Here is a 26,944-nt window from a genome sequence, read left to right as displayed (position 1 = left end):
ATGTTGTGCCTTTGTTTAAAAAGGGCTGTAGGGAAAAGCCTGGGAACCACAGGCCAGTGAGCCTCACATCTGTGGTGGGTAAATTGTTGGAAGGTATTATGAGAGACAGGATCTACAGGCATTTAGAGATGCAAGGACTGATTAGGGACAGTCAGCATGGCTTTGAGTGGAAAATCATGTCTCACAAATTTGATTGCGTTTTTTGAAGGGGTAACCAAGAAGGTAGGTTAGGGCAGTGCAGTTGATGTTGTCCACATAGACATTTAGCAAAGCCTTTGACAAGGTACTGCATGTTATGTTGTTGCATAAGGTTAAATCTCATGGGATCCAGGGTGAGGTATCTAAATGGATATAAAGTTGCCTTCTTGACAGAAGCCAGAGGGTGGTTGTAGAGGGTTGTTTTTCAAACTGGAGGCCTGTGATCAACGGCGTGCTTCAGGGCTCTGTGCTGGGTCCACTGTTATTTGTCATTTATATTAATGATTTGGATCAGAATATAGGAGGCATGGTTAGTAAGTTTGCAGATTGGTGGCATAATGGACAGTGAAGAAAGTTATCTCCAATTACAATGGGATCTTGATCAATTGGGCCAGTGGGCTGACAAATGGCAGATGGAGTTTAATTTAGACAAATGCATTTTGGTAGGTTGAACTAGGGAGGACTTACTCAATTAATGGTAGGGCACTGGAGAGAGTTACAGAACAAAGAGATCTAGGGGTACGTGTTCATAGCTCCTTGAAAGTGGAGTCACAGGTGGACAGAGTGGTGAAGAAGGCATTCATCATGCTTGATTTCATCAGTCAGAACACTGAATACAGGAGTTGGAACGTCTTGTTGAAGTTGTACAAGACATTGGTAAGGCCACACTTGGAATACTGTGTGCAATTCTGGTCACCCTACTATAGAAAGGATATTATTAAACTAGAAAGAGTGCAGAAAAGATTTGCTAGGATGCTAAGGCTTGATAGATTGAGTTATAAGGAGAGGCTGGATAGACTGGGACTTTTTTCTCTGGAGTGTAGGAGGCTGAGGGGTGACCATATAGAGGTCCACAAAATAAAAAGGGCACAGATCAGCTAGTCAATATCTTTTCCCAAAGGTAGGGGAGTCTAAAACTAGAGGGCATAGGTTTAAGGTGAGAGGGGAGATATACAGAAGTGTCCAGAGGGGTATTTTTTTTCACACAGAGGGTGGTGAATGTTTGGAACAAGCTGCCGGAGGTAGTAGTAGAGACGGGTATAGTTTTGTCTTTTAAAAAGCATTAAGATAGTTACGTCGATACATTGAGGGATATGGGCCAAATGCTGGCAATTAGGTTTCAAAAAAAAGGGCGGCATAGACAAGTTGGGCCAAAGGGCCTGTTTCCATGCTGTAACCCTCTATGACTCTATGTGCAGAGTAGGTGGATTGACCATGATAAATTGCTCATTAATGTCTCAAGGTGTGTAGGATAGGTGGATTAGTCATTGTAAATGTGTAGGATGTAACAATACTGTGCCTTTAAGAAATGTATTTTAATCGTATTTCTCTGCAGGGTATTTTAGCAGTCCCTGGGATTTTGTTGACATTAAGTAGTCTGTAGCCAGTATCCTTTGTTTTTATTAAAGCAGTATAATTGACAACATGTTGATTTTAATCTGAACTCATGCAGTGTTCTGTTGTTTCAGTGTTGCCCTGGATGGCAGATTGATTGGGGATGATTAACAAGTCAGTTCATGTGGCTGTGACAGCTATTTTCACAGAGACGTTCACTTTTCATTTCATTTTTCAGAAGCTGCTTGAAGCTGAGAGAAACAGCAGTGTCTTTCCCCCCTCTCTGGAGTTGGAGATTCTGTTGCCTGGGTAGCTGTTTTTGGAAGCTGCCAGAAACTGGGTTTACCTCTCTGAAGTTCAGTTGTTTTGCGGGTATATCCTTCTCTGAAACTGATGACCTGGATTTCTGTCTATAACTGTTACAAAGCCAACAACACATGAGCACACTTGTTTTTGTGCTAAGTTTGATGAAGGGAGTATATCTGTGGGACATTGCTTTAACTTCATAAACGCTGCTGGAATTAAACTGTGTCAAGTTTGAGTCTTGTAATTGGCAAAAGTTTTGCTGTTTTTGTTATATTCTAATTGTGCACTTAAATAAACTTTGTTAGATAAAAGCTTCCTAGAGCTGGAAATTCTTGAGGGGCTGAAAATAGATAAGTCCCCTGGTCCGGATGGGATCTACCCTAGGATTCTCTGGGAGGCTAGAGAGGTGATTGCAGAGCCTCTGGCTCAGATCTTCAGGTCGTCATTGGTCTCTGGTGTAGTCCCGGAGGATTGGAGGATAGCGAATGTTGTCCCATTGTTTAAGAAGGGGAACAGAGACTTTGCCGGGAATTATAGACCGGTGAGTCTTACTTCTGTTGTGGGCAAGGTTTTAGAAAAAATTATTAGGGATAGGATTTATAGTTATTTGGAGTGTAATGAATTGATTAGAAATAGTCAGCATGGTTTTGTAGCAGGTAGGTCGTGCCTTACTAACCTTATTGAGTTTTTTGAGAAGGTGACCAAAGAGGTGGATGGGGGTAAGGCAGTTGACGTGGTATACATGGATTTTAGTAAGGCGTTCGATAAGGTTCACCATGGTAGGCTTCTGCAGAAAATGCAGATGTATGGGATTGTGGGTAATCTAGGAAGTTGGATCAGGAATTGGCTATCAGATAGGAGACAGAGGGTGGTGGTGGATGGTAAATATTCATCATGGAGTGCAGTTACGAGTGGTGTGCCTCAGGGATCTGTTTTGGGGCCACTGTTGTTTGTAATTTTTATTAATGATCTGGATGAGGGTATAGTTGGGTGGATTAGTAAATTTGCTGATGACACCAAAGTTGGAGGTGTGGTAGATTGTGAGGAAGGGTGTCATAGTCTGCAGGGAGACTTAGATAGGTTGCAGAGCTGGGCCGAGAGGTGGCGGATGGAATTTAATGCGGAGAAGTGTGAGGTAATTCACTTTGGTAGGAGCAACAGATGTGTCGAGTATAGGGCTAACGGGAGGACTTTGAATAGTGTGGATGAACAGAGGGATCTAGGTGTGTGTGTACATAGATCCCTGAAAGTTGGGAATCAAGTAGATAAGGTTGTCAAGAAGGCGTACGGTGTCTTGGCGTTTATTGGTAGGGGGATTGAATTTAGGAGTCGCAGTGTAATGTTGCAACTGTACACTACTCTAGTGCGGCCGCACTTGGAGTACTGTGTGCAGTTCTGGTCCCCGCATTACAAGAAGGATGTGGAGGCGTTGGAGAGGGTGCAGAGGAGGTTTACTAGGATGTTGCCTGGTATGGTGGGGAGGTCCTATGAGGAGAGACTGAGGGATCTAGGGTTGTTTTCGTTGGGAAGAAGGCGGCTAAGAGGGGATCTTATTGAAACATATAAGATGATTAGGGGTTTAGATAGGGTGGATAGTGATAGCCTTTTTCCTCGGATGGAGAAAGCTAGCACGAGGGGGCATGGCTTTAAATTAAGGGGGGGTAGCTACAGGACGGATGTCAGGGGTAGGTTCTTTACCCAGCGGGTGGTGAGGGATTGGAATGCCCTGCCTGCTGCAGTTGTAGATGCGTCTAGTTTGGGGGCGTTTAAGAGATCTCTGGATAGGTTTATGGACGAAAAGGGATTGGTATAGGCTAGTGGGTCATTGTTTTTGTAACTGGTCGGCGCAACATCGTGGGCCGAAGGGCCTGTTCTGCGCTGTAATGTTCTATGTTCTATGTTCTATGTTCTAGAGGGTCACTTAAATCATACCTGGAATGAAACACCTTAAGCTCACAGATGACAAAATCAAATGTAAAACTTTAGGGTCTAGGCTAACTTCACAAAACACCTTGGACCTGCTTCCTAACAGGGGTTATGGGGATAGGGTGGAGATAGAGAGCCTAGGTAAAATACTCTGTCAGAGAATTGGTACTTGATGGGCCAAATGGCCTCTTCTGCACTGTAGTGATTCTATGAATAATTGAGCACCTCAGTGACTTTCACAGACAGTGGCAGCAGATGCCATCCAAGGGCCTGTGGTGCCAAATCCTGCAGCAGGTAGCAGTTGTCACTGACCAGTTCCCTGGACATGCACAGTTTTCAGCAACACTGATTTATCTGTCATCTTGAGGGATAACAAGTGTTGTCTGTAGAATCTGGCTCTATTGATTAAAGTACAAGTGAGAGCTCTCTGGGGTTCATCCTTTGGGAGAAGAGGAGGGCCTACCACCCCTTGCTCAAGGGTTTTCCTCCTGCCTTTGCTGAGCCAAGCATCATCATCACATTCTTCTTCGTCTTCTCTCCTGCCTATAAGCAATGAAAAAGTCTCACAATACCAGGTTAAAATCCAACAGGTTTATTTGGCAGCACAAGCCATAGCTTAGTGAGATTTTGCACAAGCCCAGGCAAGTCGTGGGGGTTACGGAGAGTGTGACATGAACCCAAGATCCCGATGAGGCTGTCCTCATGTGTGCGGAACTTGCGAAGGTTGCCTTGGAGAATGCTCACACGAAGACCAGAGGCTGAATGCCCATGACTGCTGAAGTGTTCCCCAACAGGAACAGGACATTTCTGCCTGGTGATTGTCCAGCAGTGTTCATTCATCCGTTGTCGTAGCGTCTGCATGGTCTTCCTAATGTACCATACCTTGGTTCATCCTTTCCTGCAGTGTATTAGGTAGACAATGTTGGCCAAGTTGCAAGAGTATGTACCGTGTACCTGGTGGATGGTGTTCTCACATGAGATCCATGTGGGTGTTGCAGAGGTTGCTATGACAGGGTTGTGTGGTGTTGTGGTCACTGTTCTCCTGAAGGAATGGTCTGTTTGAGGTTGTGCGGTTATTTGAAGGTAAGAAGTAGGGATGTGGGGATGGCCTTGAATACACTGAATTGTCAGTGTAGTAGTGTGTGTATTGTTGTCAGGCAGTGCGTGTACTGCTGTCAGTGTCGTGCATGTATTGTCAGTGCAGGGGGTGTATTGCTGAAAGGGCAATGCGTGTATTGTCAGTGTAGTGAGTGAATTGTTGTCAGTGCAGTGGGTGTTCGTCTTCTGGCTGGAGACAATAACCTGTGCTTAACCCTCTCTCCACTCACATTGTCTGTACCTTTAATACTTGATTACCTGTAAAGACTCGCATTCCAACCATTATCTTGTAAATTATGTTTGTGGCTATATGTGCCCTGTTTGTGAACAGAGCTCCCATTCACCTGAAGAAGAGGCAGTGCTCCGAAAGCCTATGGCTTGTGCTACCAAATAAACCTATTGGACTTTAACCTGGTGTTGTGAGACTTCTTACTGTGCTGACCCCAGTTCAACACCAGCATTTCCACATTATAAGCAATGAGGCAGGCCTCAAGGTCATGAAGCTCCAATTTCCTGATGGTCTCCTTAATGCAGTATCAAAGAGAGGGACATGACAATCACCATTTGTCTGCTCGGCCCCCTCTTTATCAAATCATCATCTGTTGCTGCCTCTCAAAAGTCATGCACAGAGTCCTGCACCAGTGTTTAGTTCACGTGATGGTTGACTCTACCTGACTCTACCACTGACCACATGAACAAGTGCCACAGCTTAGGCCACTTGACTGCAGTCTGAGCTCTCATCTCAGGCAGAAGCATTGTCCTAACCTACAATCCAATAACTTGCATTTTGCTTGAACCATGAGTGGCACTTGTCAATTTGTGCTTTAACATAGGACTAGGGGTGCACTCCTTGGTCAGTGCCAACTTTCTGAGGGGGTGTATTTTCAAGCTGACTCAGTTGCCCAATGGTTCTACTGAACCCATAGCACTCATATTGGGTTTGGAAGACTGCGCATGCGGGGTTAAATTTGATCATTAACCACTGACGCTCTGACTGCTTGAGCGGGGACACTTAATAGCTTGGCTCCGTGCATGTCAATTGAATACAAGCTAAATGATCTCAATTGCAAATTCTTTGAGAAGTTCCTCAATTTTCCAAGCCGTTTCCTTCACCCCCAACCTTTGCTCCACCATGTATTTGTATGCAACCTTCAATCTGTGCTGCCATGACTTTGGACTCCCACTCCTCGCACTGTTGTCTGTCACAAGGTAGCCACAAAGAAGTTGCTGTGGAGACTTGCCTGCAACCCTACTGCCCACCCAACCCCCCCTTAAATCGATGGAGCCACTTCCTTGAATTGGGATTCTCGTGGGAGCTGCACTAAGTTATGTGCACTCATATTTGCATTCCTCTCAAAGTTCAGGTTGCCAAGTGCACACCTGATACAGTGGTTAGCACAGCTGCCTCACTGCTCCAGGGATGCAGGTTCAACTCCTGGCTTGGGTCACTTTGTGTCTGCAGTTTGCACGTTCTCCCTGTATCTGCATGGGTTTGTTCTGGGTACTCTGGCTTCCTCCCACAGTCCAAAGATGCGCTGGTTCAGTGGACTGGCCATGCTAAGTTCTCTCCCAGTGTACTTGAACAGGCAGCAGAGTGTGACGGCTAGGGGATTTTCACAGTAACTTCATTGCAGTGTTAATGTAAGCTTACTTGTGACTCATAAATAAACCCTACTTTACTTTTAAAACCAGTTGTAAATCTTGCTGTTCTGAAATCGTACCAATGCAAGGTTTAAATTTGACATGGATAATGATTCCAACATGTGGCCACAATAATGAGATGTAAACTTATCATAATTAAATTTGTGACATTTGACAGTGGAAAATGTGCCTACAACTGACAGGGGGTGGGAACAATCTTATCCTGGATTTATGCTGCCAGGAAATGCATTTCAGGCACCTAGTTAAGTTTAAAATGTCTTGTCAAAGTTACTCATATTCCTTCTGCACATCCAATCACTGTGCCATGATTCTTCAATTGCCCTTCCCTTGCTCCAATATCCCTTCCACCCCCTTGTTCCTTTACTCTAATGTCCCTTATTTCACTGATACCATGAATGGCTGGGTAGATTAACATATTTTTGAGATAGTAAGATCGTAAATTTTAGATTAGGTATTGGTGGATTAGCATATTTTTGAGGTTGAAAGATTGTAAGTTTTCTTCAGACTAGATTTTGAAAGCTTCTTTGCTTATTGAGTCAATTTCAGCAACATCTGAATGATTTGTCAGACTTGCCAAAGGTTCAATATATTGTATACTGGAGTGTGGATGCAGAGAATACATGGGGGTAACAGAGAGGGCAAGGGTAGAGGGAGAATGCAAATGGTGCAGATATGAGGGGGCATGAGAATATGAGGAGGAATGGGCATGGTGAGAATATGAGAGGAAATAGGTATGGCGAAGATATGAGGAGGAATGAGGCATATGAGGGGATGTGAATTGTGAGGATGGGGGGCAGGAGGGATTTGTGGTGGAATGGAAGGGATATGGGGAAGAAGAACAATGTTTTTGCAAACAATAATTTCAAAGCATTTTTGTTTATTGTGTCATCTTCAGGGCCTTTGCAAAGTCTTGCCATTGGTCACTCCTTTTTGCCGATAGTGCATTGCTGGGAGAATGAGTATGGGGAATGCATGGGGAGTGATGGAAAAGCTATATGGAGGGACATGGGATGATGGAAGAGGTATGAAAGTGGCATGAGGTTGGAGGAGGAAAGGGGAAATTTATTTGGCTAAAAGGGGGCATTGAAGGGACAAAGGGGGCATGAAGGATGATGGGGAAGGGCGAGGAGTGTGAGGGATGAGTGTTGGCAGGGTCTAACAATTATATACACCTTATATAGAACTGGGATGATGAACCAGCAAACTGGGGAAGGCCTTCTGACTAGCCTGCCTGGCCACCCACATGCCTCTATTGCCACCTTGGGCCTGCTTCAGGAGGCAGCATTCCTGACTTGGACTCTGGAAATCTAAAATCTTGAGGAATTTCCTTCAGGATTGCAATGTTGGGAAATTACCTGATTGGGATCTCAATTCAAAGGGAAAAATCTGGCCTCATGAATCTGTCAGATTGTTGTTAAAATGTGACAGGATCATGAGTGCCCTGTGGAAAAATAAACCTGCCACTCCTACTCAGTCATGTATCCTTACCAACTGACTCTTAATTGTCGACTGAAAAGGCACGAGGTTCAGCTGCATTAAGACTAGTAGTGTTTGAGAAGCCTCACCATCTTCTCAGAGCAACTATAGCTAGGTAGTAAATGCTGGCACTGCCAATGAAGGCCAAATTTCAGAAATGAATTAAAAGCATGAATATCATGAGACTGAATTTTAGTGATCTTGTAAACTCAATCTGTAACATTTAATTTTGAAATTTACATTGTAACTAAAATTTTGCTGAGGAAAGCATTACATTAAACTCCATTTAGGCTAACTGCTAATAGACCATGCTAACAAAGGCAGGCTCATAACAAGATGGGACCAAACAAACCACCTTAGATGGCGATTTACAAAAGCATGTTGGGATAATTAGACAAGTACAGAAACAGACAGGGCGGCAGCATTTAAAAGAAATTGGACAGTGATAGACAGGCTGAAGCTGCAGACTTGAAATACAGAGGATATAGGCCATCCCAAGGACAATGGACACTTTATGGTCAAACCGAGTTGTTTACCAGACACAGGGGCGCCTTAACCCCTTATCTGGGAGAGAAGTATGTGACCTATGTGCCTTTAGCACCTACAGGCATGGCTGTTGGGTACACACCCAGAGATCGGTGTGGCAGCACTTGATTGGACTTTATTGACCAGGGTGATCAAGCCCTGATCAATTGCAATAATCAAAAAGGGTGCAAAACCAATGAGGCATAAAAGGTGCTGCAGAACAGAAGAATTTCTCTCTCTACCCCCCAATGAACGAATGACAACAATGGTGATCAATGCCAGCAATGACCAGCATGAGGAGAGCCACCACACCAAAGAAGCAAGAAAGACCAGAGCCAGAGTATCAGACCAGACTATGCAGGGGACTGTGAAGACCAACATGCAGATTAAGGCAGGATTAATGGTTACTGCCTGGTTACTTGCCAGTCATGCAAAAGTTGTCAAGGTCTAGTATTGGACTTGAACTTTAGTATTCTGTAAGATAACTTAGTACTGATTGTGTGGGTGACCAATAATTGTTTGTGTGAATAAATATTACGGTACTAACAAGGTGTCTACTCGTGATTCTTTGTCCACTGTATAAGGGTTAAAACAGACTTGTGCAGCAGGCACAACAGGGCTAATATTTAAAAGTAGTTATTTAGAAGATGCTGGCAGTATTCTCTAACCTCATCCACAGCTGGGATTATCTGATCCCACTGCTGTGAATAAAGATTTGGCTGAGCGCCAAAGTCTCTATTATCACTGGCAGTGGTGGCAGGATGTAAGACATTGTAGAATTCTGACCACTTCTGTCATGGCACAGCTGTTACAATTTGAAGATATATGATGCAAAATTTGAAATCACTCAAAACCCATCCACTTGCACAGGATTAAATTCAGTTCCAGTAAATCGGATACAGGATTAGCTACAGGAACCAGTGACATGCTTTAATTATGACAACAACATAAATAAATCAGAATGACTACAATTCCACAAGTGTGCTCACCTGATATCCTAGGATTTTCTCTGAGCATTTAATGTGCCTCTGAATCTCACATTCTATTGGTTGAATAACTTTGATTCCATCCTCATAAAAAATATAAAACATGTTTCCTACTCCCAATCCTAGCCAAAAACAAAAGCAAAAAGGCATGTTTGAAGACAGAAATTGAGACATTGCAAGTGTATGAATTTAAAATCAGAACAGATAATACTGGAAATGTACAGGAAGTCAGCCAGCATGTAAAAGGGAAAGGTTGGTAAACATTTCAGTTCGAGGTCAAAATTTTACTGCTCCACCCGTCATGGGAATTGAAGCAGGTGAGGGGCAGACCATGGAAAGGTCCATTGACCTTAGACGAGATTTTATGGTTTCAGGATGAGCGAGGTTTTAAAATCCCACCCGACATCCCAGTTAACTGAACATTCCCTTTCAAAGAGGTCAAAAAGTCTTGGGATTGGAACCAAGTGAAGGGAACAGTCATTTATTACCATTTTCACAGCTACATCCCTCATTTTGCCTAGAGATAGGTTCTCTTGTCCAATTAAGGGTGCTGGGCTATCAAAGGTGGAGGGCCAGAGGCTTTCCAGTTTGAGAGATGCAGTAGTTTTTAATGAAACGCAAGTAACTGAGAGGTTGCTTCAACATGGTGGTACTCTCCAACATGTTTTAATATTTATTTTGTAAGGGTTCAACAATCAGTTCACATAGTGGGTGGAAGGGTGGATATCCTTCTGTAGGGCAGCCTGTGGCAACTCTTCCACTCAGGCAGGCAGGCAGGCAGGGTGCCTCTTGTCTTCACAATCTCAAGAATCTTAACAATCCTAATCAGCTATCCACAATCTTCTGCTAGGTAGCTTTACCAACCCCAATAAATTCTGCATCTGCAAAAATGCCCACCTCCAAACCCAACCCTAGCAGTCAATGAAAATTCAGCCACGAGAGTCATTATGGTGTGGAAGGAAGTAATTCAACATTCTGTGGAGCAATCCAATCAATCCCTGCTCTAGTTCTGCAGCGCTGTATATTTTTTCTGAAGTATCTGCACTTTTGAAATCATTTCTACTTGCACCACCCTTGAAGGCATTTTTCACGCATTCCTTCCTGCATTTCTTGCTAAAATCTTAAAACTTGTATCCCTTAGTGTTTGTACCATCAGCCAGCTAGCTTTATACATTCAAGGATGTAGACAACATTGGCTAGGCTAGCATTTACTTCCCATCCCTAAGTGTCCTTGAGAAGCCAGTGGTGAACTGCTTTCTTGAACCACTACAGTCCATGAGGTGTAGATACACCCATAGTGCTGTTTGGAAGAGAGTTCCAGGATTTTGACCTAGCAGCTTGCGAAGGAATGGTGATATAGTTTCAAGTCAGGATGGTGACACCACTCACCATGTGTTCCAATATATCTGCTGCTCTTGTTCTTTTTAGAGGTAGGCACTGTCTAAGAAGTTCTTGGAGAGCATCTTGTAGATAGTACTGCTATTGTACATAGTTGGTAGAAGGACTGAATGTCTGTGGATGGGGTGCAAAACAAACAGGCTGCTTTGTTTATGAATGTTAGAGCCATTTATTTTGCTAATTTATCTACACCTATCATAATTTTGTGCATCTCTGTCAAAACTCCATTCAATGTCCTTTGTTCCAAACAAGACCTGTTTCTCCAACCTAATCTTGAAGCCAAAAATCCTCATTCCTGGACAATTCTGGTAGAGGTTGGCTAGGGTGAACGTTGGACCCTTAGAGGATGAGAGGGGGGACTTAGTGGTAGGGGATGGGGAAATGGCTGAGGCCTTGAATAACTTATTTGTTTTGGTCTTCACGGAGGAGGACGTGAATAATTTGCCGGGTGTTAGCGATGGAAAGATGGTAGGAGTGGAGTGACATTATTGTCTGAATGACATTATTGTTACTAGAGAGGCGGTGCTCAACAGACTGGAGGGACTGATTGTGGACAAGTCCCCAGGACCGGATGGAATGCATCCAAGGGTTCTGAAAGAAATGGCAGAGGTGATAGTGGATGCCTTGGTGATTACTTTCCAAACGTCGCTGGATTCCGGGGAAGTGCCAAAAGATTGGAAAATGGCTAATGTTACGCCGTTGTTTAAGAAGGGTGGCAGGCAAAAGGCAGGGAATTATAGGCCGGTTAGTTTAATGTCTGTTGTAGGTAAAATGTTAGAATCCGTGATCAAGGAGAAAATAGCGAGGCATCTTGAGGAGAATTGTTTGATAGAGCAGACGCAGCATGGTTTCGTTAAGGGGAAGTCGTGTCTGACGAATTTATTGGAGTTCTATGAGGATGTGTCTAGGGCAGTGGATAGAGGAGAGCCGGTGGATGTGGTGTTTCTTGATTTTCAGAAGGCGTTTGACAAGGTGCCTCACAAGAGGTTATTACAGAAGGTCAGGGGGCATGGATTTGGGGGTAGGGTGTTAGCGTGGATAGAGGATTGGCTGTCAAATAGGAGGCAGAGAGTGGGGGTCAATGGGTGCTATTCGGATTGGCGGATGGTGACTAGTAGAGTGCCCCAGGGGTCGGTGCTGGGGCCTCAGCTATTTACCATTTATATAGATGATCTGGAGGAGGGAACCAAGTGTATGGTGTCGAAATTTGCTGATGACACCAAGATTGGTGGAACGGCAAATTGTGCGGAGGGTGTGGAGAGTCTGCAGAAAGATCTAGATAGGCTGGGCGAATTGGCCAGGAACTGGCAAATGGAATTTAATGTTGGCAAGTGTGAGGTTGTCCACTTTGGTAGGAATAATGGTAGGAAGGACATGGTGAAAAACTGCAGCAGGCGGCGGTGCAGAGGGACCTCGGGGTCCTTGTGCATGAGTCGCAAAAACCCAGCCTGCAGGTGCAGCAGGTGGTCAGGAAGGCAAATGGGATGCTGGCCTTCATAGCGAGGGGGATTGAATATAAAAGTAGGGAAGTTTTGCTGCAGCTGTATAGGGCACTGGTGAGGCCACAGCTGGAGTACTGTGTGCAGTTTTGGTCGCCGCACTTACGCAGGGATATTTTGCCCTTGGAGGGAGTGCAGAGGAGGTTTACTAGGCTGATTCCGGAGTTGAGGGGGTTGAGCTATGAGGAGAGGCTGGATAAACTAGGCTTGTACTTGTTAGAGTTTAGAAGAATGAGGGGAGATCTCATTGAGACATATAAGATGATGAATGGGATGGATAGGATAGAGGTGGAGAGACTCTTCCCGCTCAGAAAGGACAGTAGGACTAGAGGGCACAGCCTCAAGATAAAGGGGGGGCGGTTTAGAACGGAGTTGAGGAGGGACTTTTTCACTCAAAGGGTGGTGAATCTCTGGAATTCTCTGCCCGTTGAAGTGGTGGAGGCTGCCTCGCTAAATATTTTTAAGACGCGGGTTGATAGGTTTTTGATAGGCAAGGGGATTAAGGGTTATGGGGAGAGGGCGGGAATATGGAACTGAGACACAACAGATCAGCCATGATCTTATTGAATGGCGGGGCAGGCTCGAGGGGCTAGATGGCCTACTCCTGCTCCTATTTATGTTCTTATGTTCTCTCAAGGAACATCAGACACTTCCTGATGATGATTAGAACTCGGCACCATACTCTAAATATAGCATAACTAGACCTTTATAACAATGTTGGTGACTAGTGGAGTGCCGCAGGGATCGGTGCTGGGGCCTCAGCTATTTACCATTTATATCGATGATCTGGAGGAGGGTGCTGAGTGTAGGGTGACGAAATTTGCTGATGACACGAAGATGAGTGGAAAAGCAAATTGTGTGGAGGGTGTGGAAAGTCTGCAGAGGGACCTGGATAGGCTGAGCGAGTGGGCGAGGACCTGGCAGATGGAGTACAATGTTAGCAAGTGTATTATCCACTTTGGCAGGAATAATAGTAGGAGGGATTACTATTTAAAGGGCGAAAAGCTGCAGCATGCTATGGTGCAGAGGGACCTGGGGGTCCTTGTGCATGACTCGCAAAAACCCTGTCTGCAGGTGCAGCAGGTGATCAAGAAGGCGAATGGGATGCTGGCCTTTATAGCGAGGGGGATAGAATATAAAAGCAGGGGGGTCTTGCTGCAACTGTACAGGGTACTGGTGAGGCCGCAGCTGGAGTACTGTGTGCAGTTTTGGTCGCCGCACTTGCGCAAGGATATTTTGGCCTTGGAGGGAGTGCAAAGGAGGTTCACCGGAGATGAGGGGGTTGGACTATGAAGAGAGACTAAATAGAATGGGTCTGTACTCGTTGGAGTTTAGAAGGATGAGGGGGGAATCTTATAGAGACGTATAAGATAATGAAGGGGATGGATAGGGTAGAGGTAGAGAGATTCTTCCTGCTCAGAAAGGACAGCAGGACTAGAGGGCGCCCTCCCCCCCTCAAGATAAAGGGGGGCCGCAGTTTAGAATGGAGTTGAGGAGGAACTTCTTCACTCAAAGGGTGGTGAATGTCTGGAATTCTTTGCCCGTTGAAGTGGTGGAGGCTACCTCGCTAAATATATTTAAGTCACGGGTGGATAGGTTTTTGACAGACAAGGGAATTAAGGGTTATGGGGAGAAAGCGGGAAAGTGGAACTGATCCACTTCAGATCAGCCATGATCTTATTGAATGGCGGGGCAGGCTCGAAGGGCTAGATGGCCTACTCCTGCTCCTATTTCTTATGTTCTTATGTTCAGCATAACTTCACTGCTTTTGTACTGAACACCTCAATATGGAGAGGTGATGGCTTCTTGAAATCCAGAAACTTAGCCAATGTTCTGGGGATCCAGGATTGAATCCCGCCACGGCAGATGGCAGAATTTGAATTCAATAAAAAATATCTGGAATTAAGAATCTACTGATGAACATTATTGATTGTTGGGAAAACCATCTAGTTCACTAATGTCCTTTAGGGAAGGAAATCTGCTATCTTTAACTGGTCTGGCTTACATGTGACTCCAGAGCCACATCATTGTGGTTGACTCTCAACTGCCTCCAAGGGCAACTAGTGATGAGCATTTCATGCTGGATATCCAGCCACACTCATCTCCCATGAATGAATAAAAGAAGTTATGAATATCTCATATTATTCTTCTCTCAAAATGTCTTGTCACTATCAAAGCACATGGAACCATTTATCCCTGCACACCACGCACTCTTCAGTACTGTATATGAATTTTTTTTTTGCTTCTCACTTCATTGAATTAAATTCAATCTAACATTTTCTACTCACTCTCCTGGTCAATCTATGCCTTGTTGCAATTGACTGGTATCACCCTCACTATCTACCCCACCTCTTAAGTTTGGTATAATAGAAAAATTTTGAAATTTTCTTCCTGATCCCTGTCTACCATCCTCCAGTTTAAAAAACAATTATTTGCAATGACTCGCAGCTTTTCATCCTTAAGCCAATATTTATTCCAAGCTGACATTAATCCTACTATTCCACTTGCCTCTATTTTATTAACCAGCAATTTATACAGTATTTCGTCAGACACTTTCTAAAAGTCTATAGAGATAATATTCAGTGCATCCCCTTCATCGACCTTTTCTGTTACATTATCAAAAAATTTAACTAGAATAATCAAATGTGATCTGTTTTTTTACAAGTTCACGTTGGCTCTCAATGAACTCAAATCTTGCAAAGTGCCTGTAAATTAATTTCCCTGATAATTGCAGGTAAAACCTATTCACCAGTCTTTAGTTACGAGGGATGCTCTGACATTTTCCAATCCTCGATCACTTGTTCTATGTCTAGGGAAGATTAAGAATATGGCAGGCTCTTCCATTTGCTCCACTCCCACTTCCTTTAGCAATCTCAGCATCAGCCATCTGGGCCTCATCTACTCTAAACATAGCCAGACATCCTACCAATATTTTGGCAGCATTTCTTTCTTCAGTAACGCAATTGGCTGATCTGCTGTGCATTTCCTTCATTTTTCTTATTAATTCAAAGATTAGTTTCAAAGATTCAGTAAGTAAACTTGCAGTAAATTTAAAACATATTCTTTGCAATGGCTAAATCTAACCTAGTGTACAATAAATTGTAACTGTGCTGATAACAATTAAACATTCTCTTTAGAATTTTCTAGGTCTACTGCTTTGACAACGAGTAGTTATGTACTTGCTATTAAAGATAATACCAATATCACTTTACTACTGACTAACAACACATTTAAAAGTTTGGATACAGAAAACATTCAGAACAATAATTATGATAAATACATTTTAACAACTATTGTGTAATCAAAAGATGACAAGCACACAATGACTACAAGACAAAGACTTGCTTCAGTACCTTCCTCTCGCCACAGTATGTTTGCAACTGCAGCATCAAAAAAACAAGAATATGAATAAATATCTGCAAAAATATTAATTTCAAGAACAAACCAAAAGGCCACAAATTGATGGTGTAGGGTATCAATGATAACTTTCCACAAGAAAAGCAAAAATAAATCATGCAGGAAGTTTTTGTAAAGCGTTCAAAAGCATTTCGAACAGTGAGGAAAATCCCAAAAAGAATATAAAGGATGCTGAGATTCCACAGAGAGCAGCTCTTTGTTATAATATCAGTGCTCTTTGAAAATATATTGATGATTCATTTTAATAGCTTGTTTAAAATATTACAAGATTAAGAAAAACTCTCAGACACATGCAAATACTCCATGCAATTTCTGTGAGTAAGGTGACTCACCTTCAGTCCAAAATGATAACAGCCAACATTCAATTTAAATTACAACACATTTGGTGGAAATATAATTTAAATGATCTAAATAATGGTTAGCCAAATGTATGCAGTGTCACTGAATAAAAGGTCCATATATTAAATATGGAATCCAATCTCATGGTGGGCACAGTGGTTTGCACTGTTGCCTCATACTTCCAGGGGTCCAAGTTCAATTCCGAGCTTGGATGTGTGTGGAGTTTGCACATTGTCGGCATGGATTTCCTCCTGGTGCTCTGGTTTTCACTCTCAGTCCAAAGATATGCAAGTTAGGTGGATTGGTCATGTTAAATTGCCCCTTGGTGTCCCAAGGGACACCAAGTTTAGATGAATTAGCCATGGGAAATGTATGGGGTTATGCGGAGAGTGTAGAGGGCCTGGGTATGATACTCTATCAGAAAGTTGGTGCAGATTTGATGGGCCGAATGGCCTCCTCTGCACTGCAGGGATGCTATGATATTATGATCTCAGTTGATACAAATGCTGAATAGCACTTTCCACACTCCTGTTGTGGGGTCTTTTCAAAGTCAGTGGGGGCAATTTTACCACTTTTTTCTAAAGTGCTGGGGTGGACTTGAAACTGGGAGGGTTTCAGATCTGTCTTTTGGGTGTGTCTTCAGGCCCCCCCACACCCCCCCCGTATGAACTTCACCTGCATAATTTTGAACAAGTCTGTTGCTTGCTGCAGAAGCCTTTGGGGGAGGGGTTAATGTGCATGAAACCATACAGAGGGAGGTAGTGCTGATGCTGCAATTGCGAATTAGTAGTAGCAGGGATCGGACAGACAAAGAGGGAGCCTAAAGCAACTCCCCCCTTGCAAAATAGCAGGGGGCTGCGACCCGATATATAGCCTCCGCCGAACCCAACCTGCTGCCCAGACCAATCGTGGACCCACTGCCCTCTCCCCACCGATTGCAGACCCGTTGCCCACCCCCCGCCGATCATGGACCCGCTGCCCAGCGCCACCGATTGTGGACCCACTGCCCTCCCCCTAGCAATCGTGGACCCGCCACCCACCTCCCGCCAATCATGGACCCGCTGCTCTCCCCCCACCGATCACTGCAGGCTGGCGGGGGCTCCCTCTCCCTTCCTCACTGACCACTGTAGAGTGGCAATGGGCCCACTCCCCCCATTACCCCTCCCACTAGCCTCTCCCCCATTGGGCCATCTTACCCATGGGCCTTCCCACCCACAGCTCTCCCTCCACTGGGCCCACTTACCCATGGGCCTATCCCACCTCCCACTGTCCCTCCCCCACTGGCTCCACCCTCACTGGCCCCACTTCTTGGTGCTGTCTCCTGGCATTGCCCAGGTGCCAGGGTGGCACTGCCAGCATAGCACTGCCTAAGGGACACCCCACCTTGCCCTCAGCTCCCCCAGGTGATGTGCACCAGGCTCGCTTAGCAGATGTAAAACAGTATTAAAATAAATTTGCATGCATTAGCCTGCCTCTTGCCTATTTCCGGTGAGAGGCTGACCGTGCCCGAAATCCTGCGCTTGTAAGATGGCACCGGTCGTGAAAACCGGCACCAATCGCACTAAGCGCTTTACCACTTTACCATCAGTTGAGCCCGTTTATAATCGTCCCCTAAGTAATACCGAAACTTCAGCTAATACAAAGGCTCACAAAGCCAGTGTCCTGGTTAAAGACATATCTTTATTTGACCAACGATCAAAGGGAGAGATTAGCATTGGGCAACGCTACTAGAAGAGAAGGCCTTGAGCATTCCAATACCACTCTGAGGTTACAATATATCCATCAAAACAATGACACATTTCTCAAGTTTGCTTTTCCCACTCTCTGGTGTTTATGAACCAGTCTTAATGAGTACAAAGCAATCATCGTTAACAGTTGTCATACACCTTAGCCAATTGAATTCTATCAAACAACAAAGTCTGCACTGACCATTCTGTCCGACTGAACTAAAACCCCCTACACTTCCGGGTACCATATCCCTCTATTCCCGTCCAGATGTTCCTGAAAACTCACTATCGTATCTGTTCCACTACCTTCCCTGGCAGTGAGTTCCAGGCACCTACCACCCTCTGTGTAAAAAAAAATGCCTCATACATCTCCTTTAAACTTTACCCCTCGCACCTTAAACCTATGCCCTTAGTAAATTGACTCTTCCACCCTGGGAAAAAGCTTCTGACTATCCACTCTGTCCATGCCCCTCATAATCTTATAGACTTCTATCAGGTAATCTTGTAGACTTCTATCAGGATACTGTGACATCGTGGGATTTTATTGGTCTGTAGAATCTGGATGCTTCTTCCCCATGTCGTTTAGCAAACAAAGATGCTGAGCTACAAAGGATAAAGTTACTATTTCCACCAATTCTCATTCCTGTCAATGGCTGAACCAGATATCTGACATTCTCACGTCTGAGAAGAACTGTCTTATCAAGACAACTTACGTAAGAACATAAGAACATCAGAAATAGAAGCAGGAGTAGGCCATCTCGCCCTTCGAGCCTACCCCGCCATTCAATAAGATCATGGCTGATCTGAAGTGGATCAGTTCCATTTTCCCACTTTCTCCCCATAACCCTTAATCCCCCTGTCTATCAAAAACCTATCTACCCGTGACTTAAATGTATTCAACGAGGTACCCTCCACCACTTCAATGGGTAGACAATTCCAGAGATTCACCACCCTTTGAGTGAAGAAGTTCCTCCTCAACTCCATTCTAAAATGCCCCCACCCCTTATTTTGAGGCTGTGCCCTCTAGTCCTGTTATCGTTTCTAAGCGGGAAGAATCTCTCTACCGCTACCCTATCTAGCCCCTTCATTATGTTATGTGTCTCTATAAGATCCCCCCCTCAGCCTTCTAAACTATAATGAGTACAGGCCCAGTCTAGTCAATCTCTTTTCATAAGCTAACCCTCTCAACTCTGGTACCAGCCTGGTGAACCTTCTCTGTACTCCCTCCAAGGCCAGTATATCCTTTCGCAAATAAGGGGACCAAAACTGCACACAGTACTCCAGTTGCTGCCTCACCAGTGCCTTGTACAGTTGCAGCAAGGCCTTCCTGCTTTTATATTCTAACCCCCTCGCTATAAAGGCCAACATTCCATTCGCCTTCTTGATCACCTGCTGCACCTGTAGACTGAGTTTTTGCGATTCGTGCACAAGGACCCCCAGGTCCCTCTGCACTGTAGCATGCTGCAGCTTTTCACCCTTTAAATAATAATCCGTCCTACTATTATTTCTACCAAAGAGGATAACCTCACATTTGCTAACGTTATATTCCATCTGCCAGGTCCTTGCCCACTCACCCAGCCTATCCAGATCTCTCTGCAGACTTTCCGCGCCCTCCACACAATTCGCTTTTCCACTCATCTTTGTGTCATCAGCAAATTTTGTTACCCTACACTCGGCCCTCTCCTCCAGTTCGTCTATGTAAATGGTAAACAGTTGAGGGCCCAGAACTGATCCCTGTGGCACTCCACTAGTCACCAACTGCCAACCAGAAAAGCACCCATTGATTCTAACTCTCTGCTTCCTGTTAGATAACCAATCCTCAATCCACGCTAACACTTTACCCCCAATTCCGTGTACTCTAACCTTCTGCAGTAACCTTTTGTGAGGCATCTTATCGAATGCCTTCTGGAAATCTAAAAACACTACATCCACCGGTTCTCCTCTGTCTACCGCACGAGTCACATCCTCATAGAAATCCAATAAATTCGTTAAACACAACTTCCCCTTCACAAATCCTTGCTGTGTCTGCTTGATCAAACCGTTCTCTTCTAGGTGTCTTGCTAATTCTTCTTTGATGATGGATTCTAGCATTTTTCCAACTACGGACGTTAAGCTAACCGGCCTATAATTCCCTGCCTTTTGTCTGCTACCTTTTTTAAACAGCGGTGTAACATTAGTTGTTTTCCAGTCCCCCGACACTTCCCTAGAGTTCAACGCATTTTGATAAATAATTACTAAGGCATCTGCTGTTACATCTGCCATTTCTTTCAGAATCCTGGGATGCATTCCATCCGCTCCCAGGGACTTGTCTACCTTCAGTCCCATTAGTCTACCAAGCACTACCTCTCTAGTGACAGTAATTGTATTAAGGGCCTCATCTCCTACCATCCCTCTATCTTTAATATTCGGTAAGCTATTTGTGTCCTCCTCCGTGAAGACTGACACAAAATACTGATTTAAAGTCTCAGACATTTCCTCATTACCCACCGCTAAATCCCCCCTCTCGTCCTCCAAGGGTCCAACATTCACTCTAGCCAGACTCTTCTTTATATATCTGTAAAAACTTTTACGATCACTTTTTATATTTATAGCTAGTTTAGCTTCATACTCTAGCTTTCCTTTCTTTATTGCTTTCTTAGTCATTCTTTGTTGTTTTTCAAATCTTTCCCAATCTTCTAATTCCCCACTATTTTAGCCGCTCTGTACGCATCGGCTTTTAATTTAATACTCTCCTTTATTTCCTTCGATAACCACGGCTGGTTATCCCTTTTCTTACAGTCCTTCTTTACCATCGGAATATATTTCTCTGAGTACTGAAAAAGATCTCCTTAAAAATCCTCCACTGTTCCTCAGCTGTCCTACCAACCAATCTGTGCCCCTGATCTACATTCGCCAATTCCACCCTCATCTTATCATACTCCCCTCTGTTCAAACAGAGGTCACAGGTTTGGGACTCTGCTTTCTCATCCTCCATCTGCATCAGAAATTTTGGGGCAATGATCACTCGTTGCAAGAGGATCTCTCACAAGAAGATCCCTAATTCTACCTGCCTCATTACACAGTACCAGATCTAAGATAAAAAAACATAGAACATAGAACATAGAACATTACAGCGCGGAACAGGCCCTTCGGCCCACAATGTTGCGCCGACCAGTCTTATTTTTAAAAAAAAACATTGACCCACTAATCTAAACCAATCCCTTTTCGTCCATAAACCTATCCACCAATCTCTTAAACGCCCCCAAACTAGGCGCATTTACAACTGCAGCAGGCAGGGCATTCCAGTCCCTCACCACCCTCTGGGTAAAGAACCTGCCCCTGACATCCGTCCTATAACTACCCCCCCTTAATTTAAAGCCATGCCCCCTCGTGCTAGCTTTCTCCATCCGAGGAAACAGGCTATCACCATCCACCCTATCTAAACCTCTAATCATCTTATATGTTTCTATAAGATCCCCTCTTAGCCGCCTTCTTTCCAGTGAAAACAACCCCAAATCCCTCAGTCTCTCCTCATAGGACCTCCCCTGCATACCAGGCAACATCCTAGTAAACCTCCTCTGCACCCTCTCCAAAGCCTCCACATCCTTCCTGTAATGTGGGGACCAGAACTGCACACAGTACTCCAAGTGCGGCCGCACCAGAGTTGTGTACAGTTGCAACATGACGCTGCGACTCCTAAATTCAATCCCCCTACCAATAAACGCCAAGACACCGTACGCCTTCTTAACAACCTTATCTACTTGATTCCCAACTTTCAGGGATCTATGTACACATACACCTAGATCCCTCTGCTCCTCCACTCTATTCAAAGTCCTCCCGTTAGCCCTATACTCAACACATCTGTTATTCCTACCGAAATGGATTACCTCACACTTCTCCGCATTAAACTCCATCCGCCACCTCGCGGCCCAGCTCTGCAACCTGTCCAAGTCACCCTGCAAACTTCGACACCCTTCCTCACAATCTACCACACCTCCGACTTTGGTGTCATCAGCAAACTTACTAATCCACCCAACTATACCCTCATCCAGATCGTTAATAAAGATTACAAACAGCAGTGGCCCCAAAACAGATCCCTGAGGCACACCACTCGTAACCGAACTCCATGATGAATAATTACCATCAACCACCACCCTCTGTCTCCTATCTGCTAACCAATTCCTGATCCAAGTACCTAAATTACCACCAATCCCATACATCTGCATTTTCTGCAGAAGCATGCCATGGTGAACCTTATCAAACGCCTTACTAAAATACCACGTCTACTGCCTTACCCCTATCCACCTCTTTGGTCACCTTCTCAAAGAACTCAATAAGGTTAGTAAGGCTCTCTCGTAGGTTCCGTAACATACTGTTCAAGGAAACTATCCTGACAGCATTCCAAGAACTCTTCCTCAAGTCCATCGCGTCCGACTTGAGTCAACCAATCAATATGCAGGTTAAAACCCCCATAATTATCGCCGTTCCGTTTCTGCACCAATTGCAACACAAAGTAACTCATATGCATAAAATAAATCTCTTGTTGCATTACATTGCATTTCAGAGTTCAGGGTTCAATTGAACAGCCCTATTCATGAAATGGCTTTGGGGTTCGTAAGTTTTTGTATTGTTCATAACTTTTGTTGATAAAACTATACACGTTCAATGGTTTCGTTGTTCCAAAGAGTGTGATTTGTCTGTTAAGTCCTATGATGCCTTGCACCAGCCTGCTTTGTCAAGTGTACAATTACATTTCAGGGGGTCAGTTTAGTTCAGTTGGCTAGATAGCTAGTTTGTGATGCAGAGCAACACCAATAGTGTGGGTTCAATTCCCGTACTGGTTAAGATTGTTCCCAAAGTTGTTACATTCCGCAAGCTGTCCCATTTGGCATTAATACACAGATCCAATAATTGCAGCCAGGAGTGGGGTGGGGGTCGGTTTTTATCCTTAAACCTGTGCAAGTCATTTTCAGGATGGCATGGTGACACAGCGGTTAGCACTGCTGTCTCATGACACCAGGGACCCAGATTCGATTTCCGGTTTGGGTCACTGAGTTTGTATGTTCTCCCCATGTCTGTGTGGGTTTCCTTCGGGTGGTCTGGTTTCTTCCCACGGTTCAAAGATGTGCAGGTTAGGTTGACCATGCTAAATAGCCCCTTAGTCGTTGGGAGGGGTTAGTAGGATAAATGTGTTACAGGAATAGAGTTTGGGTGGGATTGTTGTTGGTGCAGGCTTGATGTGTTAAATGGCCTCCTTCTGCACTTTCTATGATACTGCAGGGATTCTATGATACTTTAAAAATACAGCCAATATACATGTCTAAATCAGAAAATACTTGTTCCTATCTCATACTTACTTAAATCTCTGTTTTCATACTGTCTTCATGCAGACAGTTCCCCTGTTAGACTGTGAGCATGGTCTGAGGTCATTTCACTCAGTGCTGGTAGTTTTATTAGTGTCTTAATTCCCTGATTATCTGAAATTTCTCTAACCTATTATGAAATACTCCAACAACTCTGAAATGCAATGTAATGCTACAAGAGATTTATTTTATGCATGAGAGTTAACAAAACAGCCCAGGAAACAACCTGGATATATCAAAGAAAGAAAAAACACATTTCACCAAAAGAATTTACAATTTAGAAGATAGATGAAGGCCCAAAAAGAAGAAGAAAAGAAGATAGGTGAAGACCCAACGCAAAAGTCTGATGAATAATTAAAGCTGATTGTATTATCGATTCAAGGCAAATCAGACCGATTTTGGATTATTCTAACATGTAGTATGTTCATCTTCACCACATTGAAACGGCCCACTAACAATAACGGGAAGACGAACCAACGTTTGAGGTCCTGTCCTGTCCGCCCCATGAGTGAAGCAAAGTTAGCTCCAAAAAGCCCACTAAATTTGCTAGTCACTTGCAATCCCAAGTAAGTCAACCTTGAAAGACAGGGTGTGGAAAGGGAGGCTACAAGCCGCTGCATTCAAAGGAAGAAGCTCACACTTATTTAAGTTAAGCTTGTACCCCGAAATACGACCAAGCCTCTCCAGTATAGATAAGACTTTGGGAATTGAGCTGGATGGGTTGCCAACATACAATAGTAGGTTGTCCGCTTACAGCGATACTCGTCGCTCGATTCCCTCCTGACAAATCCCCACCACTTGTTTGCTGTTGTGAAAAACTGCAGCAGGAGCAATAGCAAATAATGGGGGAGAGAGGGCACCCTTGCCTAGTGCCATGGGACAAAGGGAAAAAAGCTGAATGCATATCATTTGTCCTGATTTGATCCAGGAGATGAGCTTTGGGCCAAACCTGAAGCTCCCAAGAACATAAAATAAATAATCCCATTCCATCTGATCAAACGCTTTTTCAGTGTCCAGAGAGATTAACATCCCTGGTAGCATGGAGGTAGCAGGCACATACATAATGTTAAACAGCTGCCGAATATTTGACACCTACATGTCTTTTTTTAATGCACTCAGTCTGGTTAGGCAAGATGATAGAGGGCAGAATGTCCTCCAAGGGAATGGCCAGAATCTTAGAGATCAGTTTGAGATCCACATTCAGCAATGAGATCAGTCTTTAAGAGCTGCAGGTTTGCGGGTTCTTATTCTTTTTTAAGGGTAAACAAAACTGTCGCTTGCCTCAAAGTCTGCGGGAGAGAGCGGAACTCATATGATTCATTGAGTATATGCAACAGCAGGGGAACCAACCTATACATAAAATTTTTGTAGAATTCGACGATGGTACTGATCTGGTCCCGGACATTTCCCACTTAGCATAGTTCTAGCTGTCCTAACAATTTCTTCAACGGCAATTGGTTACTCCAGTGCTGTGGCCTCTCCCCTGTCCACCATAGTGAGATTAAGTGCCCAAAGAACTCCTGAAAGTCCACCACACTGGTTGTATTCTCCAAGCTGCAGAGGGTTGAGTAAAAGTCCCTAAACAGTTCACTTATCTGCTGTGGGTCAGTAGAGACCCCATTTGGAGTCTACATTTGTGGCATTAGACTTTTGGCAGAGAGTTGACAGAGAGTAGCTTGCTTGCCTTGTCCCCATGCTCATATTGTGTACACTTGGATTTGAACAGCATCTCTTCTGCCTGACGTGAGGACAAGGTCTCAATTCTGCTGTAGTAGTAAATGCTCCTTATATACCTCAGGGGACAGGGCCACAGTGTACGTGGCATTAACTTGGGCGATATGCCCCAACAACTCCAATAACCTCCCACTTCTCCGCTTTGTCTTGAGTGCTGAATAAGATATGATCTGGCCACTTAAATAAGCCTTCAATGTCTCTCATAAGATAGCTGCTGAGGCTCTCGGAGCATCATTAAATTCTAAGAGATCATCGACCTGGGTTAACAGAAATCTAACAAATTCATCATCAGAGAGCAGACAAGTATTAACTCGTCAAGGCGTATGTGGGTCCACCCTCCTCCCTACTACTAAGACCATTGTCAAGGGAGCATGGTCCGAGATTACAATGATTTTGGATGAGCACACAGCTTATTATCTATCAAAAAGTAATCTATATGTGAATACGTTTGGTAGACGGGTGGAAAAAAAAATTCCCTACCAGTGGGGTTAAGAAACCTCCATGGGTCCGACATCATGTCTTTCGTGAGAAACAATTTAATAATTTCTGCTGACTTGGAAGACACAATAGTCCTGGGGGAGGAGCGATCCAGGACAGGATTCAACCAACAGTTGAAATCTCTGCCCAATATCAACCGATGTGAATTCAAATCTGGAAGTAGTGCGAAAAATGACCAGAAAAAGCTCACAATTCCAGTTTGGGGCATAGACATTGCCTAACATGAGGGATATCCCATATAATTTACCCGTGCCATGACGTATTGGCAGTTTGAGTCAGAAATGGCATTGGCTACTACCAAGGGACTTGTGGATGTGGATTGCGACGCCCCGCGGCTTTGTGTGAAACAAAGTAAAGGCATTGAGTAAAGGCATTGACACCGCCCCCCCCCCCCCCCCCCCCCCACCGCCCCTGCCCCCACCCCCACCACCACCATCCTCTACGGAGCCTAAAATAGTCCACTGGCAAGTGGGTCCCTTGGAGGAATTCAATTTGGGTACCCAATTGTCGAAGATGTTGAAATATCTCACTGTGCTTAACTGGATGATTTAATCCCCTGACATTCTAGCTAGTGAACTTGATTGCTCCGAGGTCACAGCGTAAGGACCTCCTAGCCAGCACCCCACATTCCTAACAGCAGACTGATATCCCTTCTCACTGGACAGTCTTCCCCCAGCTGCTGATATTGGCAGATACCACATGCCAGGCCCCAAAATGCCATCTTCCCAACCAGCTGCGGGGAACTAAGATGAGAAAGACAAGGTGGGCTTGAAAGAAGCCAAACTACGCCCACAGAGAAAAGAAGATATAGCAAAGACACAAAAGTACTCACACAGACCAAAACACAGTGTCCCCCCCCAGCACCCCTGTACACACCCTCCCAAACAGAGTGCCTGTGCTTTCTTATCGCGGTACCTTCACAGTACTCCTCAAGGGACACAATCTCCACCTCCATTCTCATCGCAGTCACTATGATGCTATAACCTGAAAAGGTCTGTAGAAATACTAAACACTTAACCTAACAGTCACAAAACCCTTTCCTGGCCGACAATTCGTTCCAGGTACAGCATGCAGGTTCATAAAAAATCAAATGTCAGCTTACATCTGTTGTGTGATCACCCGATTCAAAAGTCTGCTCCACAAATTTCATTGCTGCCGCCGGATATGTGAACTTGTGCTCGGCTCCAATACTGAGAGTAATCCTCAAGCAGGCTGGAAAACGAAGCCCAAACCTGACTCCAGGACAGTCATGCAGAAGTCATTTGACATTAGCAAAGGTCGCCCATGAGAACTGCTTGAAGAAGCTTGAGGACTCAAAAGTATTTTGTGGAAACACTCTCTGAGCTGAAGAGCCAAATTACTCATTTGACATCAGAGGTGCTACCACTGGGATAAAATCTGGAAATATCAACAGCTTATTTTCCTGTTTCCTCAGAGTGGTAGCCTATACTGCTTGCCGCAGGATTCTGTCTCATACT

At 44.4% G+C, this 26,944-nt stretch overlaps 1 protein-coding gene across 4 annotated transcripts in view; it reads right to left on the bottom strand.

Annotated features, from left to right (window-relative positions):
* Positions 1–26,944, bottom strand: part of fstl5 (follistatin-like 5) — a 553,829-nt gene that overhangs the window by 47,579 nt on the left and 479,306 nt on the right. For 3 of the 4 annotated variants that reach the window (XM_080193441.1, XM_080193454.1, XM_080193460.1), the window contains exons 11-12: positions 15,763–15,789; positions 9,516–9,634 (exon numbers count right to left, since the gene is read on the bottom strand). In XM_080193441.1, the coding sequence (XP_080049567.1) occupies positions 9,516–9,634; positions 15,763–15,789 (146 nt within the window). The remainder of the gene's footprint in view (positions 1–9,515; positions 9,635–15,762; positions 15,790–26,944) is intronic. The other variant, XM_080193448.1, reaches the window with a different exon arrangement.

Source organism: Carcharhinus amblyrhynchos, chromosome 1 (assembly GCF_965287045.1).
Source record: "Carcharhinus amblyrhynchos chromosome 1, sCarAmb.v2.hapA, whole genome shotgun sequence".
NCBI lineage: Eukaryota > Metazoa > Chordata > Chondrichthyes > Carcharhiniformes > Carcharhinidae > Carcharhinus > Carcharhinus amblyrhynchos.
This window is presented reverse-complemented; position numbering and strand designations above follow the sequence as displayed.